This window comes from Malurus melanocephalus, unplaced genomic scaffold (genome assembly GCF_030028575.1).
Source record: "Malurus melanocephalus ecotype Western Australia unplaced genomic scaffold, MMel_1.1 scaffold_257, whole genome shotgun sequence".
Taxonomy (NCBI): Eukaryota; Metazoa; Chordata; class Aves; order Passeriformes; family Maluridae; genus Malurus; species Malurus melanocephalus.
This window is the reverse complement of record NW_026623489.1, coordinates 648,801-666,593: the sequence shown is the minus strand read 5'-3', so window position 1 is coordinate 666,593 and position 17,793 is coordinate 648,801. Positions and strand designations below refer to the sequence as shown.

The 17,793-nt window shown below is 42.5% G+C and overlaps 1 protein-coding gene across 1 annotated transcript in view; it reads right to left on the bottom strand.

Moving 5' to 3' along the window:
* Positions 1–109: 109 nt before the first annotated feature.
* The window catches only part of LOC130579163 (hyccin 2), a 68,440-nt gene continuing 50,756 nt past the window's right edge, over positions 110–17,793 (bottom strand). The window contains exons 12-26 of the mRNA XM_057375765.1: positions 16,221–16,364; positions 15,850–15,936; positions 14,432–14,521; positions 13,099–13,130; positions 11,815–11,872; positions 10,748–10,932; positions 10,052–10,150; positions 8,370–8,479; positions 5,467–5,599; positions 4,974–5,070; positions 3,624–3,770; positions 2,927–3,098; positions 2,586–2,647; positions 1,789–1,907; positions 110–1,192 (exon numbers count right to left, since the gene is read on the bottom strand). Of these exons, the coding sequence (XP_057231748.1) occupies positions 1,106–1,192; positions 1,789–1,907; positions 2,586–2,647; positions 2,927–3,098; positions 3,624–3,770; positions 4,974–5,070; positions 5,467–5,599; positions 8,370–8,479; positions 10,052–10,150; positions 10,748–10,932; positions 11,815–11,872; positions 13,099–13,130; positions 14,432–14,521; positions 15,850–15,936; positions 16,221–16,364 (1,622 nt within the window). The 3' untranslated portion in view covers positions 110–1,105. The remainder of the gene's footprint in view (positions 1,193–1,788; positions 1,908–2,585; positions 2,648–2,926; positions 3,099–3,623; positions 3,771–4,973; positions 5,071–5,466; positions 5,600–8,369; positions 8,480–10,051; positions 10,151–10,747; positions 10,933–11,814; positions 11,873–13,098; positions 13,131–14,431; positions 14,522–15,849; positions 15,937–16,220; positions 16,365–17,793) is intronic.

The window sequence follows — 17,793 nt, the reverse complement described above, 5'->3', positions numbered from 1 at the left end:
TGAAGTCTTCTATGCAGATATTTGACATAATGAAAACAAGGTTTTTGCACAACTGCCCCAAGGATCTTCCTGTAACATAAAAAGATTGTGGAAGACCRAGACAAGCTAATGAAAATTAATAAAGTACTTTATTTGATTGATTTGAACTATTACAACACTGAGCTGTAACACAGCTACCAAATATTAAACATTCAGAGTCCCTGAAGTCTGGCTGGCAGACTAAGTTGATGGAACTATAGAGCTTCCTCCCACATAACTGAGAAAAAAAAAAATGGAAGAAAATATGTCAAACTTCAGCAGTCTCCCAACCTCTAAGGGGCTTAAAAGAGGGAGAACTTTTAAGTGGCATTTAAGGCTTCCTCCAGAATCAGTGGACACTCCTGATGTAAAAAATACAAATATATAATTGAGCTTTACAAAAATAAACAAAAAAGCTTCACAGCCTCTTCATATTCCTGGATTGCACCTTGGAAAGTAGCAGGCAATGACTTGAGTCCATTACAATTTTGATTATCTAAAACTCATAAAAGAATGTGCGTTTGGGGCAAGTCCTTCAGTTTTATTGCCAGAATTTACGAAGTTACCCACAGCATCCCAAACCCACTAGTATTCTTTCCACATGCAGTCAAGGCAGGTCTTGAAGCATTATAAATCTTGGCTTCATATACTGGAAGCTAGTTTTGTCTAAATGGTAAAGGAGTACTGGAAAGCACTCAGTTGAGGAAAGTTGCACCACTAGTACAAACTAAAGCTCTTGACCATCTTGTGATTTGCACTTCCCAATTAAATTGCTCCAAAAAAACCCTCATGTCTGCTGAGGTAGTGAGCAGAAGGCACAGTCTCACTGAGTTTGTTTTTCTGGCTGTAAGGTTGATTGCACAGATAGAAGAAGGCATTATCTGAGCTAAGAGATAAAGCAGAACAAATCCAACAACAGTGCAAGAGAGGCCTTGATTACAGAAGTCATCATTCCAAACTACCTGAAGTAGTTGAACGAGTAAAATTTGTTGGAATTATTACTTCTCAGTGCAGCAGCTGTGAGGTTGGAGAAAGAGAGATCAGCAGCCATTAAAAGCAATTGCTGTAGACACTGAGGACAGAGATGTTACACATCTTCATTCTCTTTCTCTAAGAAGTGGGTCAACGTACTGTCATCGACAGGAATCAGTAAGTATTCCACACCATCAGCTCCCTGAGAACAGACACACACAGAGACATTGTTAACACCAGTGTACAGTGCAAGGCAAGCCACAAGACAGCACACTGCAATGCTAGTGTTTATCTGCAGCCTGGATGAGCACTGACTGATTCTGAACAATTACATTACTAAAAACCTGAATATTTCACTGGAGCAACACTGGAAATGCACAAATACTGAGAAAAGTCACTAAATGAGAAATCTTCTGGTGGGTTATGCTGGTCTGATGCTATAAAGCTCCTCAACACTGTGCATCCATACCTTGTACTGCCATACTGCCTCATTATTATGACAAGTCTGCATGGAAATATAGTAATASTACTGGAAGCAGACTGGCAGGCTCCATAGTCCACTACTTTTCAGAGTTTTTAAAACGGTATGTAGGTTGCTGAATAAACAAAGCAGACTGTTTCTACARCTCTCTATGCATGCAAAAGGTGTTGACAAATTGGAGGCATGGAAAGAGCTGCARTTACAGAATTTCAGCCCCTTGCTASTTTCTAGGAGTTTTTAACAGCCTCACTTAGTAGCAAGTAAGCATCTTTTTTCTTTAAAGTGGCTGAATATCCAGAATTCTTCCCTGWACTCACCCGCTTGGTTCGGATGAGCTTGTGGTCCCTGAATTCTGTCAGCTGTGCCCTGAGTGTCAGGTCACTGTTCACAAGGAAAGCCTCTCGACACTGCTGGTAAAAGTCTTGGAAAGACAGSCCTGGAGCAGAAAAAGGCAAGAACAAGAAACTGAAGTAGTAAGATTGTCAGATTTTTCCAGGTCTTATACCATATTATCCACCTGAAAGTCTTGCTTTGTCTTAGACCACAGTGGCTATTAGTAACATCTCCCCTTGAAAGTATTCAGCACAAGTAATATTTCAGTAATTAATGGAAAATAGCTGAATTAACATTCCCGTCACCCAGTTGCCTAATGGAATTTTAACAGCACTTTCTAAAATGGTTTATCTCTCTTTATTTCCAACTCCTCTATCTTTTTTTCTTTACCATTAAAATGTTATTCATATCCACTGCAACACCTATTACAGTGACAGAATATTCCACATGTATCCTAGAAAGCAGGGATACATGAAAAGTCATTTAGATAGGACCTTTAAGTGCAAGCTATGCAAATTCATAGTCTTCATTTTAATTTTTTTAACTCAACTGCCCCCCATGAATGGTCTCAATTATGTCTAAGCATGCAAGAGGCAGTCCTTCAGAACCAGCCAGTCTACTGATTTCCTGYCTCAGACACAGTGACATTAGAATGACACTGAGCCTCACTGAGCCAACTGTTCCCAGCACTTCTGTTGCTGGAGATATAACCTGCATACCAAAACCCTGGGCTGCTCTGAACAGCAATACCCCAAACAGATGTGAAAAGGTGAGTACTTACCTGGGTAAGATGGATTGTCCTTCTTCTCCAGCTGATGCTGAGCAAGCAGTCTAAATATTCCCCTAAGTGAAAGGAGGAAAAAGGAAAATCAAAATAGTAAATAAAAATCAAACCAAAACTCACACCATTAGAATATTACCTAATTTTGCCTTATGCACGAAGTCCTGGTCGTGAATCTCATCACTGGACAAGGTTTGCTACCCAAATGCTCTTAATTTAAAATAACCAATCAACTGAAGCCCCGTCCTACCATCTTCAACTCAAACACTACTATCAGAAAATACAGCTTGTAAGGACTGGGTTCTTGGCAAGTGCTACTGTGAARTGTAACACTGTCTTACCTGGCATTGAGAGTGAGACTATGCAGGACATGCATTAGGGAGCTCAAAGCCAAAGATCCAGACTGTTGTACTAAAAGCGAGTTCTCATAAGATGTTTCTTCCACATAAGGACTAAACGTGGTTGTTTCATACCAAAGCCAGTTATAGAGGCTCAGCTTTGCTTGATCCCACACTAGACAGAGAGGAAAGAAAGAGCACACAAAACTGGGAGATTTATCTTTTCTAAGGTGTTAAAGAAGCAGTATTAAAATGCAGGTAGGTCTACTCTAGGCTTGAGGAAACAATGTATGCTTGTGAAAATCACATTAYATAGACCCTGATACTTGCAGCTACAGCAAGATAAATTGTCTGCCACAAAACATTTGCACACATCCTTTTTCCGTGTCAGCTGCACAGACATTGTAAATCCTTCCAGAGTCAACWATGTGAAAAAAATTTCTGTAGCTGGATGCTCTGCCTAGAGAGTGGGTAAAATAGCTTGAACAAGACCCTTCTCAGTGTGTGGAGATTCCTCCCCTAAATGGGGACTCCACTATACATACATCAAYAGAGCTGTTCTACACACCAACAGTAATACATACTATGGAATAATAAGTAATACATAGCAAGCAATACATGAGCTGATGAAACATGCTTAGCAGCCCCAAAACAGAACACAGATGCTTCTCTTTGCTAGATCAGGCCCAACRGAACTCACTGAGAGGAGCATTGATGTGATCGATAGAGGCAATGAGGTAAATGCTAGGCAGGGAGGATAACTGTGCAAGGATCTGCTGACTTCTTTCTCCTCTCAACATCTGGCTGTCCAGGTTATGAATGAGGACATAGAGCTCTAAAGATGAATCTGCAAGGTCAGAAAAAACAGCAGAGAACCAATYAAAGAAACTGCACACAAGCTGGYTTCTTGTTCCCAGTGCAGCRYAGCACGAGTCTATTCCATCACTCTCCACATAAATCACTCCAGTATCACTTTCCTTGTATAGCTTAGCATGAACCTGGGTGTTTCTGAGCACCTAAAAGGGTTTTCCTTAATTCACTGTCATCACAGCTACAGGGTTGCTTTTTTCAGTTTAAGCTTTTCTGTTATAATCCATTTCCACTTGCTCACAGCTTTACCAGGAATTGCCCTATTAGCTGTGATTTTTTTTTTTTTTCTTTGCGATTGAAGGTCATTGAAATATTTTAGAATGGAAGTCTAAGCACAGTTTGTTCAGCCGCTTTTGATTTACATGACTAGGATCTTTAAGCTCCTCCTCACAGTAAAAAAAGCATTTTCTATTCAAGGTTGGATCGAAAGCATACTAACTTCCTAAAAAATTTTAACAACTCCTGAAAAATGTTAGAGACCTAGCTCAGATAATGCAAATGGTAGATGTTAAAACTTCCAGCTAGCTTCTTGCTGCTATACTTATCCTTGGGAACAACTGTTTCYCAGAGTCCAGAAACAATTCTAAAACTGTAACCAGTTTTTGTGCAAATACATACTTGCCTGCCAATGGAAACCAGTCAGATCAGCTATAGTGTACTGCAAGACTGACTTATGTACATTCAGGTGGGAACTGCTATTACCCAGCCTTTTTCACTTACTCCCACCAGAAACACTCATAAGGTAACGATGGGAAACAGAATGTAAACTCTAAAACACAAATGCCATGCACAATTAAGATTCCATGGCAATTTGTGTATGAATATACAAGCAGTAAAACTGAGTATTTTTGAATTACTCAGAAATAATTCAGCGAGCATTTTATGAGACAATATCTGTCAAATTTTGCTTTTGAAACAATTCTAACCTGCTTGTTTGACACTGCTGTAAAACACTGAGGTAACAGCTTACATAGGGTTATTACCCATGTATGTACTCCTTTATTCCTAGTGCACATATGTCTTCATATATGTTGCATAAATGATGATCAAGGAACTATACCAACAACAATACACTAGAACTGTAACTGCATCTATAAAAATAATAAGGAAAGAAAATGTCCAGGCTCTCTTAACAGTAAGTAGACTCTAACATTTTAATGCATAAAGTTAATAATTTTACCTTCTTTAAACCTTTTAATAATGAATTCAAGTTGGTCACGGGGGCTGCGGAAGGTCCCTATATAGTCCAACACCTCCTCTGTGATGGAGTTGAGAATCTGAAAAAGAAAACAGAAGTTCCTTACAAAAGGCTCTGATAAACAAGTGCAGAAAATCTGAAACTGAGCCCTTGACTGGCATACGAGAATCTGATTTTCACCATAAAATCCCTAAAACAGTCAACATAAGCAAAAAATATATATCCCTTTTCAAAACAGTGGCATAAAACAAGGTTGTACAGTGTAGAGTATCTATTAATTACAGAAATTACTGCAATTCCTTGGAAAATGCATCGAAAAATTTCTTCAGAGTATTAAAAGAGAGGAACTGCTCCTCATTCAGAGTCTGTTCCTACAGGATGCAGCAGGTTTCTTTARTATTTTACATTGAAAGACTTCAGAGGTATCTGTAACACAGGATGATTGCATAAACCCATAAACTTTTTCCACACTTACAGATYTCACAGTGATGCTGGGGAAGTATCCGTTAACCACCAAGTGAACAGAATCCTGGAGCAGWGATGTACGAAACTTCTCCAACAGATCACGCTTTGAGCCCAGTCCATAAAGCACAATATTGAAACCCAAGCTGCAGAAAAGTGTGCAAATACACTGAATCAAAAGAAGCACAAGTCTGGTTTAGGGTCCATGCATTAATTAAGCAAAATGATCCATAGCAATCTTAGTTTTAAAAATTTCACGTTTTGTCAGTTCCAGGCTTAACTTAAGCTTACAACTGATAAATAAGATTAGCTACAAGGAATCTGAAACCTGCCATGTGCATCCTAAAAAAGAATCATTTTAGCAGCTTAGAGGCTCACAAATTTAGCAAAGCATCTATGGGAGAAAATGCTATTGACTTAGAACAGAATATTCGATCTACAACTTCAGGTAAGAAATGGTAATCAACATTCACATGCATCCCCTCACCAGTGATTGCAACACATAACAAGTCACAGTAATTACAAGAAATAAAAAAGCAAGCCTTCATACTGGTTTTCCACTTCTGACCCTCAGGTACAATTTCAAACCAAAATTACTCTAYACTCATGTATATTTCTTATTAATTATTATATATTTCTTATCCTTATTGCTCTACAGAAGAAGAGGCAGGAAACCATAAAGAAAACATGGTATGGAATTGTAGAGTCCCAGAAAAGCTGACTTTAGTCACATCCTTCACCCTCTCTCAGGCTGCACTATGATACAGCAAATGCTCCTTAGGCCTCAGCCTTGATGAACTGCACTTAGACTAAACTCCTCTCCAGCTTATCAGAAACATCGTCTGTTCCCAGGAAGTAATATTGTCTAATGAGCACATGTTTTTTAATGAGCCTTGGAAACTTACTTTTCTTGCCTGAGTAACAATCCAAGTGGAATAATATTTCTGTTGCTGAACCTAAAAAGAAAGTTACTGACTCARACTGTGGCCAGGATGAAAAAACTACTCTGACTAAAGCCCACTGTCCTGTCTCCCTATAAAAGCGGTCGAAAGTGAGACCCTTTGAGTTCTCCATTATGGTGGGGCTGATGTATACTAAAGCCCACTCTCTAACAACACTACAAACAGTTGTCCAGAGTAAAATCTTGAGCTCTCAGTTCCCAGAAGGTAATTAGYTGGCTGACAGTATGTCCCAAACACCAACAACCACGTGGCTGTGAAGCCAACTAAGTAATAACMAACAAGAATTGCTGGTATAACCAAGGACTACTGGTACTAACATGCTGTGAGAAAGAACAAAGTTTGGCTGGAGAAGGGGGCCCAGGTGGAGATAAGGCAGCACTTTTCCATGAGAAAGAATAACAATGTACAGTGCAGACACAGGAAAGATTGGCTGGCAGGGGACAAGGACTATAAGGTGGGACTGGGACTACCAAAGACTCCCAAAGCCCTSTGACCCATTTCCAGAAAGGCCTAAAAGAACAGATGGTAGATGATAACTAATTAGCATAGAAAGCGAGAAACCTGTTTTGGAGCAGAGAAACCTGTCCATAAAAAGGCAACCGCCCTGCATAAGSCCAGGCAGTGCCCCCCAGACTCTGGACATCTCATCACCTGAACTAACACAGCTGGATCATCATTTATCACCTGGATCAATGCTGAATCCACGATCAGCATCCCCTCAGCTGGGTCAATGCTGAAGCGAGGGCTCAYGATCTCTTTTCTCTCTCCTACTCTCTTTTTAATTAACCTCTTTAGTTTCTCTTTCCCCTTCACCCTGCCCCTTTATCCAAAACCCAGTGCCATGTGCCTATACAGGAGGTCAGGGACTAACATAACAATTATCATGCMAAGTGTGKGATTTACTAATAAAACTCTATGATTGTTTGTGAACCCTTGGACTTCTGTCATTCCTTTCAACCAATGAACATTTTTGAATCTTAAGCACTTCTTTACTCTCAAGGGTGGGTCATCACAGGAATCACAAAGCTTTGTTTCAGTTAGAGAAGCAGGAAAGGCATTATTTTGATCAGAAAGAAGAGTATCACGTTACTCAAACATCACTGGGCAAAGGTAAGGTATTAAATAGATGACATTGCCTTCACTGTCATCTAGAGATTTGCTCCTTCTGCCCCGYCCCACACATCTCTAACCATTTGCCCAGATCACCAAGTCACAAAGAACTTCTCCTCTTCCAACTTTGAAAGCTAATGTCGTTTGCATGTACTCTATCCCTCCCCTTGGACCACAAATTTCCTGACACTCTGCTCCCTTGCAAAAGCTTCCAAGGGGCTTTCTCCTCACCAATATTGGCTCCCTGCCTCAGCACTTAACTTCAGAGCTGGTGGATTGCCTTCTTTAAGGTGCTTCAGAATCTCACAGTGTCTCTATAGTTCCATTTGCTTTCCTGAGTGTTCACCYTTCTCCTTCCCATGAACAGAAACTCTTCATACCCAGATCATCAGGTACCACAGGCACTGAAAGTTAACTGCTACACTACTGGAGATAGCCACAGACTGAAGAAGGTAGYGGTGGGCTACTCACTACTAACTTGCTGCTGTAAACAAAAACGGTCCCTGACAAAGGAAACTTCCCACATAATTTTCCCTGTTCTCTCATTCTTCATGTGCCCTGTTTGTGAATGCCCCCTAGCTTGGTTTAGAGAGGCACAGACAAACTAGCCAGGTAGAACGCAACTTCACYGCACTTCAGGCATACAGTTCAAGGAGTTAATCAGATATGATTTAGTCTACAGGAAGCACTGAACTAAATTAATGTCACCTACTTTTAAATTTAAGCAAACAAAGAAAAAAAAGTTGCTCCTTAATTCATCCACAGGAACTTACTGACATGAAGATAAGTTTACTGGCAGTACCTTTTTACGAAGCTTGTTCAGTGATTCTTCTTGGATACTTACTGTAATTGCAACATCCATTTGGAAAACAAGGATTCATGTTGCTTGTTAAGGTCTCTAATTTCAGCAGCATAGGCAAGGGGAGCTTTTTTCAAAAGATCATGCAGTGTTTGCTGTGTTGAGAGACAACAATCACTCAAAGTTGGGCACAAATAAAAGATACACCTTGAATCCTTAAAACACTCTCTAGCATGCTCCCTATCTAGAGAGAATTGTCAGTTTGTGGTTAGGTTTTTTTTTCCCCATGAAGATCCCCCTAAGCCCAGTTTTGCTACTGGAGACACAAAGCAGAGATTAATAACCTTATTATGGGATATAGCACCTAGACTAGTACTAGAACAGATACCACACTGTGTATTTTTTCTTTTCCTGCCAAGTATGGTAAAACCACTACAGGAAAAAGGGACACACATGGAGCTTACACAGCATTAAGTACTGTATCAGGAAGACACAACATTGCATCCCTGCTCATGGGAACAAAGGCTTCAATCAACATGCCTAGAAGTGGTTCAGGTGTTTGTCTTCACAAGAGAAAGCTCAAAACCCCTACCATCTTAAAAAAGAAATACAGCAGAAAATAAATAATTTGCAGCTCAATGTAAAAAGTATTATTTCAAAAGCATCAAGAATCTAAGGATTAATTCAGCTTTAAAGATAARCTGTGATATTGACGTTTAAACAGCACAGTAGCATGATAGTTAGCATCAAATCTATGCTGGTGTCCCTTTCTCTTCARTTTTAACAACTCTGCTTCACCCTCCCTTGCAGCAGAAGACAGTTTACACTGGAAAGACAGCTGTAATGTATCAGACAAATGAGGCACTGAGAGACAGAACTGCTAAGCCTTTGACTACTTTGAAGCCAGCAGTAGCTTTAACACTGTAAGCCTTGATTTCCTTCCAGAGCTGCTATGAAAAAACTCGTYAAAAATCCAGCTGTTTCTCTGGGCAGCAACTCCAGACAACAGCAGGCTTCAGGCAGTCTGCATATATGCCATCTTTTAAAACAAAAATGGGTACACAAAGCAGTCACAGACACAAGAGCTCCRGGCCTTTTACACAACTCCCTGACACCTGTCCTTGTAAGGTACAACTTACTTTGAACTGTCTTGTGAAAGCAGCATATGGAGAAAAATCAAGGAATTTAGAAACCACAACGAAACCCTTCCTGTCTCTTAGAAACTGGAAGGGGACAAAGTACATCTAACTGACAACTTTCAGGGCTCTCCCAGTTCTGCAAGTGGTTTGACTCAGCAATGTTCAAGCAAAATCAGCTCTCTTGATTTCCTCTACATAGTCAAGACAGTTTGTAATTCCCCATACCATTTCATTGACAAAAACTATTTTAAAGCAAATCTATATAATTCTGTTTCTCCCTCTTCTCCTCTTCCAAATCAAACTTTAACTTTTTCTGGTAACAGCAGCTTTCAGCCGTGAGCTCACCCGATGGTGCCTTTTTCCTGCATTTTACCAACTGTCTTGGGTTCAAACAACTGGATACTGCCCTTGCTCAGAGCAGCAGTAGAAAACATACTGCTTAAATTGCTACCTAAATCAGCATTACCACTGACCATGTAATCAGCAGAAATAAAGTGAAAATTGCAATATCAGGAAATTTTGATTAGGGAWATCTTCATCACAGAAATAAAAAACTCGGAGAGTTGTGTGATTCATTATGAACTGCACCTGATCCAATCTTCTTTTCCGCAACTTCTGCAGTGTTCGGTCTGAAGTGAGCACTTTGGAACTACTGTGAGCTTCAAAGTACTCCTCCACCAGGTTGCCCTATAAAAGGACAGCAAGATCAGTGACATTCCTCCTGCTATCAAGTTAACCCCCTCCCTAAGAACCAATATGACACACTGGGCATTTGGTGAATAAAAAGACAGAAAATATTTKAAAAAATGGCTTCTATAGCAGCATTCTGCCAAAGCTAACCTAGTCAGATGGTCCTTTCCTGAAGAGAGAGACAAGGGATTCTGAGAGATAACGTAACAGTAATTTTTAGGTAGTGTGGGGATCCCTGGAGCTGGAAGGAAGTAAAACAACAAAGCTGAACAGCAAGCCAGAACAGTAATGTCTGCTGCTTTTGGTACTACAGAATCAATTTCTTCATCCTGTCTCAATACAAGGTCTCCTGCTCCATGGACATCTTAGGCTTCTCCTTCTGAAGCTACTAATGATACAAACTGGATTAGCCTACAGGTTCACTTGGGTGCCTGTCCAACAGGGATTGCTCACAAGTACAGCAAAAGCCAACCCAGCTGGTTTGATCTGAGTTTAGCAATTCTTCCTCATAGTGAGGTGTGATCACTAACAGCTTGCTGTCACTACTCATCCCTTCATGTTTGCTAGCTTAGGGGTRTATTTTTGCACACTCACCATCTTTTCCTCCTTATTTTTTTTGGCTAGGCTGTTTCTAGGAGGAGGTGTAGATGCAGCCTTAGTTTGCCCTGGAGTCTTCTGACCTGATAAAGCAGTGCTGACTTCTTTCTGATCTTCCTCATCCTCCTCCTCTGAGCAGGAAGCAGAATACTCACTCTCACTTTCTAAACAGGGATCTGGAGCTAGAGCATAAATTTTAAYGTTAAAAGCTAGGAATGACTTCTTAAACAGAACCCATTTTGCACCATCTCATACACATTCTTTAGATGTTTCTCAAGCATACAAATCCTAAATATATTTCACAGAAAGATAAAATCAATGCTTAAGAGAATTGCAAGCACAGACGGGTATTTTTTTCACAGTTCTAAGATCAAAAAGTATTGTTAAGTAAAGCTTCCTCTTTGATACCAAGAAACATCATTGTGCCATAAAAAGTGACTAAAAATAGACAATGGCATTTCTTATTTCTCTTAGCATCTCTATGTCAGTTTTCCCAAATGCCAATCATGCAGGCTGAGTATCTTCTAAGTCACACTCTGCAAAAAAGGCTTTGTAAAATACCTCTGTTARCAGTGCTGATTGAAGAGCACAGACGAAATCTGGCTCAGTCTTGGACTCTCAACAAAAGAAATAGAAGATGAAACACCGTGACTAAACTCTCCTCTGTATTCATTCTGAACACGCTTAGCCAACCAGTTACTGGAAATACTTTGACATGGATGTCCCAGCCATCATCAAAATGTTTTATGCCTGGTTAAAGTAACTGGGTCACACACTAAGTATCATCATGGRTTAGATTACTCAAAGTTTTGTCTCTTTTGATCATGTTACTGAAGCTCAGTAAAYTGGTGCTTCTAATCCTTCCACTCCTCACCTTAGCAGCAATCAATTGTGGGGAAAAGGTCKACTTAGATTTCCTTAAGGACATTTCTACACTCTGTGCAGGATCAATCAGGTTGTTTCAGTCACACTGCTACCATAGACAGAAGCTCAACAGGAAAACACTCTCCCATGAACACAGTGCCTCACTGATTTGGGAGCTGTTTGCAAAGGCTGATCTTTACCTGCTAATCTCTTTCTGAGTCTGTAAGGGGTGGTGGACAAAAATTCTTTCTTTTTGCTCTGTAACAGCAAAGAAAAAAACATGCATTACAACAATAAACATATCTCTCCTCTGCCAAGCAATGACAGGTTACATTTCCAAACTATTTCAGCCCACATGAAACTGGAAAAGCAGAGGCAGTTAAGTATGGAGTGTTCTTGTTTTGCTATTCAGAGGGAGACAGGATCAAGTTCCAAAAGCGTCTTAATTCTTTCAGCTCATGATGGGGGGTAGAAAACTGTGAAATCTCCAACCATGATGCCAATCATGGCCACTCACGAAGAGTCAAACCAAAGTAATGACAAACTGGAAAAGCCCCCACAGCATTCACCTTCCAGATCATGCCGTCTACTCAAAGTCATCTGGAAGTCCTCTATAAAAATAACTGCCAGAATGACAGAAAACCACTCAGCATACTAAGCCAAGAAGTACAGCAAAGGAATCCAAGCTGTCTGGGCTGATCAAGCTGTAGTGGTAGTTTCCTTACATACATGTAAAGCATGTGCCTGATCACTTTYGCTGATCCTGACAAAGCAGACATGAAATCATCAACAAGTGAATATGGCATCACCAACAGCATGTCTTCTTCAGGTGTACCTCATCCTGGAACCTTATACCAGAAAAGCTGTGTGCACATTTCTGCTATGATGCTGTACCATTTTAAAAAGCCAACTCTTTCACTCTRCAGCCACCACAACTGATGGCTATACAGTTCTGGACTGTATCTCTCTGCAGCATTGTAAAACATGACATCAACTTATACCCCCATTTATTCCATTTTTTTAAATAAACCAATGCTAAGTAAGAAACTGAACAGCATCAGTTGTTGAWCTCCTGCTCCAACATCATCCCTTACAATTAGGGCTGTTTCTTCCTTTAGTGAGAAACTGGAAAGCTACGAGTTTAATTGTGTATTAAGGGACTGTCTAGCATCCTCMCTTGTCTGATGCAAGGAAATAGTTTCCACTCATACTAATTAATAAATTATTATACTGATTATTAAAATTTCACCCATGTCAAACCCACTATTTGCCCACTGACTCCAAACTCCTTAGTCCTGGTTAATGGTAGTTCTGGTTCTCACTTGAGTTCTCCTGTCTGGTCAGAATAGAAGAGACATCTCTACTGTGGGTTATKCTTTTCAAGGTCCTTCCTTTCTAGAACAGTTGTAATCAGCCAGTTCAAGTTTTAGAAGTGGGGGAAAAAAACAAACACAAAATCCAAGCAATGTAAAGCCATCACTCACCCTCTGCTGCACTTTGTTTGAACTTGAATGTTCTGAAAAGGAAGAAGCAACATTGTACAGAGTATTGCGTATTTTCAACCATGACACACGTTCATCCATTATAAAAACAGGCATTCACTATTCAAAGGTACACCGCACCAGAATATCAGCTCCCTGGATAGTTAATCCTATGAGGGAAGCCGCTAGCTCCTCACAGGTAGGCAAGGAGAGAACAAAGAGAGTTGCTGAGAGAATGGGTTAGAAGCGGRAGACTGGCAAGCAGAGTTGTAAATATGCTCAAGTGAGTGTGCAGCTGGGGATAGCAAAGACTCAAGTAGCAATGCAGAAAAACAGACACACCATATCTAATGCTATTTATCCTCTCTMTGCCTTGAGAAGTAGAACATGTGTGTATAGATAATAACATAGGTGCTTGGTAGGCCTGGAGACTCCCTAACTGACAGGCTTGAGTGCCCAGTCTTGGTATGGAGAAGATGACAACATGGAGATCACAGCATGGTGATAAACTACACATGTGCAAAACCACTGATAAACCATTGGAAACAGCAGGCTGATGGTTCTCTAGCACTGGACCAAACTTAAGGGTGCCTGCACCAGCACTCAGTACCTACATCTCCACTCATGTGCCTCTGCTCAGGTGTTGCTTTGGGAAGGTAACAGAAGTAAGTTTACTCTCTGCATTCTGGCTGTGAGTTTGCGGTTGCTCCAGCAGCCTGCCTGTGTCAGCTGGCACAACAGTCAATGTTATTACCACAGAAGGCAGCTTTTAATTCTGGTCACAGCTTTGGGAAGCCAGGAAGGAGGAACAGACTCCAGCAGGAGGCTGAAAAATGAGCTAATGTGCTCTCCCTGGGCATATCAGACTCCATTTCCCAGCACAAATGCACATATTCTTGTTAGTGTTGACCTGCACTGACTTCTCCCATCTGTATTTCTCCCTGCAGCACTAAGTGTCAAATATTACATAATAAAGTGCGAATTTTTTTTACACATGAACACCCACATAGTCCTACCCAATTGGTGTTTAAYACKTCAGCCCAGCTCATAACTCTCRCAAGTGCAAATATTTCTGTTTAACACAGAGGAARTTGTTAAATGTAACAGCAATAGATGAGAAAGAAGTTCATGTTTGCTCTATAGGAAYAGGGCAGAAGAGATCTGACACCCAGGCAAAGCACAGGCCATGTACACCAAACAGGTCAGCCTATAGTGTTAAGCTGATTAGAATGCTCAAGCATGACAAAAACTGGCACTCAAGCATCCCCTCCATCACCCAAACAGAAACAACCCCCATTCACTCAGTTTCAGTTCCCCAAACCATCACAGGACTTACTGCTGCTTTGAGGGGTTTTGGCCATCTTCTCAGGACACTTGGAATGATCAGGTACCACATCCTTTTCTGGTGTCTGGGCTAATTCAGAGGCTGTAGGAAACAGAGGGAAGGGAAGGGAAGGAAGGACATGTCAAGTACAAAACTTCCAGTTCTGGCTAGTCAAAACTGGAGCCATATACCTGAAATGCTCTCTACATATTAATTCCTTAGCTATTTCAGGAAGTGAACCAGATGCTTCCAGTTTTTTTCTAACCCTAATGATAGATGTAATCCTCAGCAAAGATTTTCAAAGACAGAAAGTCATCATCAGTTGATTAATTTTACAAGTATGGCCAACGCAATGCCAGAGCATGTTTTGCTCCCTGGGAGATCATGTCTTTGAAATAGAGAAAGGCTTGGTCAGGCTCACTTAGTTCATTAAGACTGCTCAGCTGGACAAAACAGAGCATCRGGTACAGCAAACACATCATTTTCCTGGCAAGAACTATCTACCCGTGCCTACTCCCTACCAGTACAAGCTGAATTTGAATGACTGATCTGAATAAGAAAGGCTGCCATACCCGGCTAMCAGTCCCTACCACTGCATGACCAACAGCCCATTCCATGTACCAACACTGGGACTAACAGACTGCCATTGTATGACTTTCCTCCATTTTCAAATTTAGTCATGGCTCCAGGAGGGAGCACCAGTGAAACCTACCCTGCTGCAGAAGAAGGCATAAGATAGGAAACACACAACTTCCCAAAACACAGCACAAACTAAGAGGCACCAAAACCAGTTTCTGCACTGTGATGCAGTAGGATGATCCCTCTCCCTCATAWGATCCTCTGTAGAATGTATCATTAATTGTGACTAACACTAACACTAACAAAGTTCAGATGGTGCTGGACACACGAACATTCTTCAAGTGAGGAGAAACATAATGATAACCCAGCTCAAGCATCTTATTTGAACCAAAACAGTCCACCCTCTCTGGAACTGYCATTTTCTGCTTGCTCTTCCTAAGTCCACAGTTAGCACAACAAACATGCTCAGACACTCCGAGTAGGACAAATCCCCTGACACACAGAGCTAACACTGCCTTTTTTGATTCTCTGCTACATAATGAGGATATTCTCATATTCTTCTAAGTTACACCTGCCATCCTTTGGCACTTATATGCAGACTTTCTCCCAGCATTAATATACTTCTACTTTTTCTTATGTGCTTATTATGTTTATTTCCTACCCCCACCATGTCTTTGTTTTGACCTAACCCTGTGTTTTTGTTTCTGAGGAAGACTGATTCAAAGACAGATAAAAGATATTGAAATACTACAAGAATATATTATAAATAAAAATAAGCAACAAATCATATTAACAGAGTACTCAAAAAAAGACCACAGAGCAACAATGAGAGAAGATAGAGCAAAACATACCCAGTTCTGCCATTTTACTGGARCGTTTGGGAGTCTGGAATGAGTAAACTTCACCACCACTYAYATTTGYGCCATTTCCCACTGGATCTGTGAACAGAAATGTTACTCACAGCTATTTTAAAAGCACTAACAATATTTCCAACCCAAGAAAGATGGAACGCAACATTTCACTATTTGGCTTTATATTGCAGGTGTTATAAAACAAATACCATAATCAATTCCTAGAACCATAATCATCTCTTCTATCTGTTACCATATGCACAGCCAGAGCAGATTCAGCCCTCAAAAGCAATTTCACCAACATTGTACAACCCTAACACTGCAAGAATTTCTTGAAGTCAGAGCTGTGTTAGGTTTTCTCCTGCTAATACCTTGGGCACATATTCCAAGAGCAGCAACATAATTCTTCTCTTCCAGGATCTCCTGAGCTTCATTATCTGAAATATCCTCAAGTTTCTTCACAAATCTCTTCACACTGACACTCAGCTGAGCCTTGTCCTTCCGTGCTTTAGTACCTAGAATTGCAATAAAAGTTTTAACCTCCTGCTATTTCATTATTTCTATTGCAGTAATATGCAGCCACCCGACTTAAAAGACCAGGTTCCTGCGATGCAAATCACTAAATAAATTCAACTTTGAGATGTTCTGCTGGTTGGCAGCCGACCCTACAGCCATTCACCCCTCCTTCACCACAAACGCTGGCTCCTGCAGTCCATGAGGGCAAGATAGCCATTTCAGCGAACAGCAGCTCCACAGTGGAGGGAGAAATTAGAGTGACTCACGCATTACAGTATCAAACTGCATGCAAAGGGGATGGCACTTGTCAGTCCTTTTCCTAGCGAAGGGGAGCAATTACAAAATATCCTGCCTCTAGGCCGTCATACACTCATGGGAGAATTTAGGCTTAAACCCCACTGGAGACCGACTTTCTGCTCAAAACAGGACCAGCACTGAAGTCTGATCCGGATGATCCGTGCCTTGTGCGGGCAAATATTAAACATCTCCACAGAGGGTCCCCACCTTAAAAGTAGTCAGCCCTGCTGCAAAACACTCGGACAGCCAACACCTGGAGCCTCGTTCCGCTCTGACTGTCCGAATGTTTAACCGCGTCACGCCCGAGGAGTTCGCAGGCTCCCGGTGCCGCTCCCCAGGCAGACACCYGGTACACGCTGCTGCTGGGGGAGCGCGGACCGAGAGCTCGTACCCGCCCCCCTGCAGCCTGTCCAGCGCCGGGCTGGGACAGAGACACTCCGCGGAGGAGGTACGCGAGGGAAAACGACTCCGGAAGCCTCGTCCTGCTGCGAGGCTYTGCAGCACCGGGGTAGGATGTCACAGAGCCCCTTTCCCGGGGACCGCCGCGGGCGGCGCTGGGCTGGGCTATGCCCCGGACCGGCTGTACCTGAGTCATCGGTGATGTGCCTGAGGACCTCCTCGTCGGGCACGAACTTCAATTGCAGGGAACRGCGGCCGCTCCGCGTCCCCTCGGGCCCGCTCATGGCGGCGCCTCTGCCGGGGGGCGCGGGCCGGCCCCGCCTCACCTCACCTCACCCCTCACGGCGCCACTCCCGCGGGGCCGGGATCCTGCCCGCGCCCCGCGCCCCCGGCAGAGGCGGCGGCAGCAGGAGGCGGAACCGGACTCACGTGCCAGCCCGCGGTCGGCCCCGCGGCCCCCACCGAGGCAGCCAACGCGGCCGCCGCGCCGTGAGGGACCCGGGCCGCGGCCAACCCGCGCCTCTGCTCGCAGCCCGCCTCAGCGGCAGGGCGGGACTTCCGCCGCCGGGCACGCGCGCCACCCCGGGGCTCCTGCCCGCGGTCGCTGTGGAGACGGGAAGCCGCCGCGAGCCCCGTGCGGGAACAGCCCCAGACGAGATCTTCGCTCACCGCCCCGCCTCCCCCGGCACGGCTCCCCTCTGGTCCCGCCTCCCCCGGCACGGCTCCCCTCAC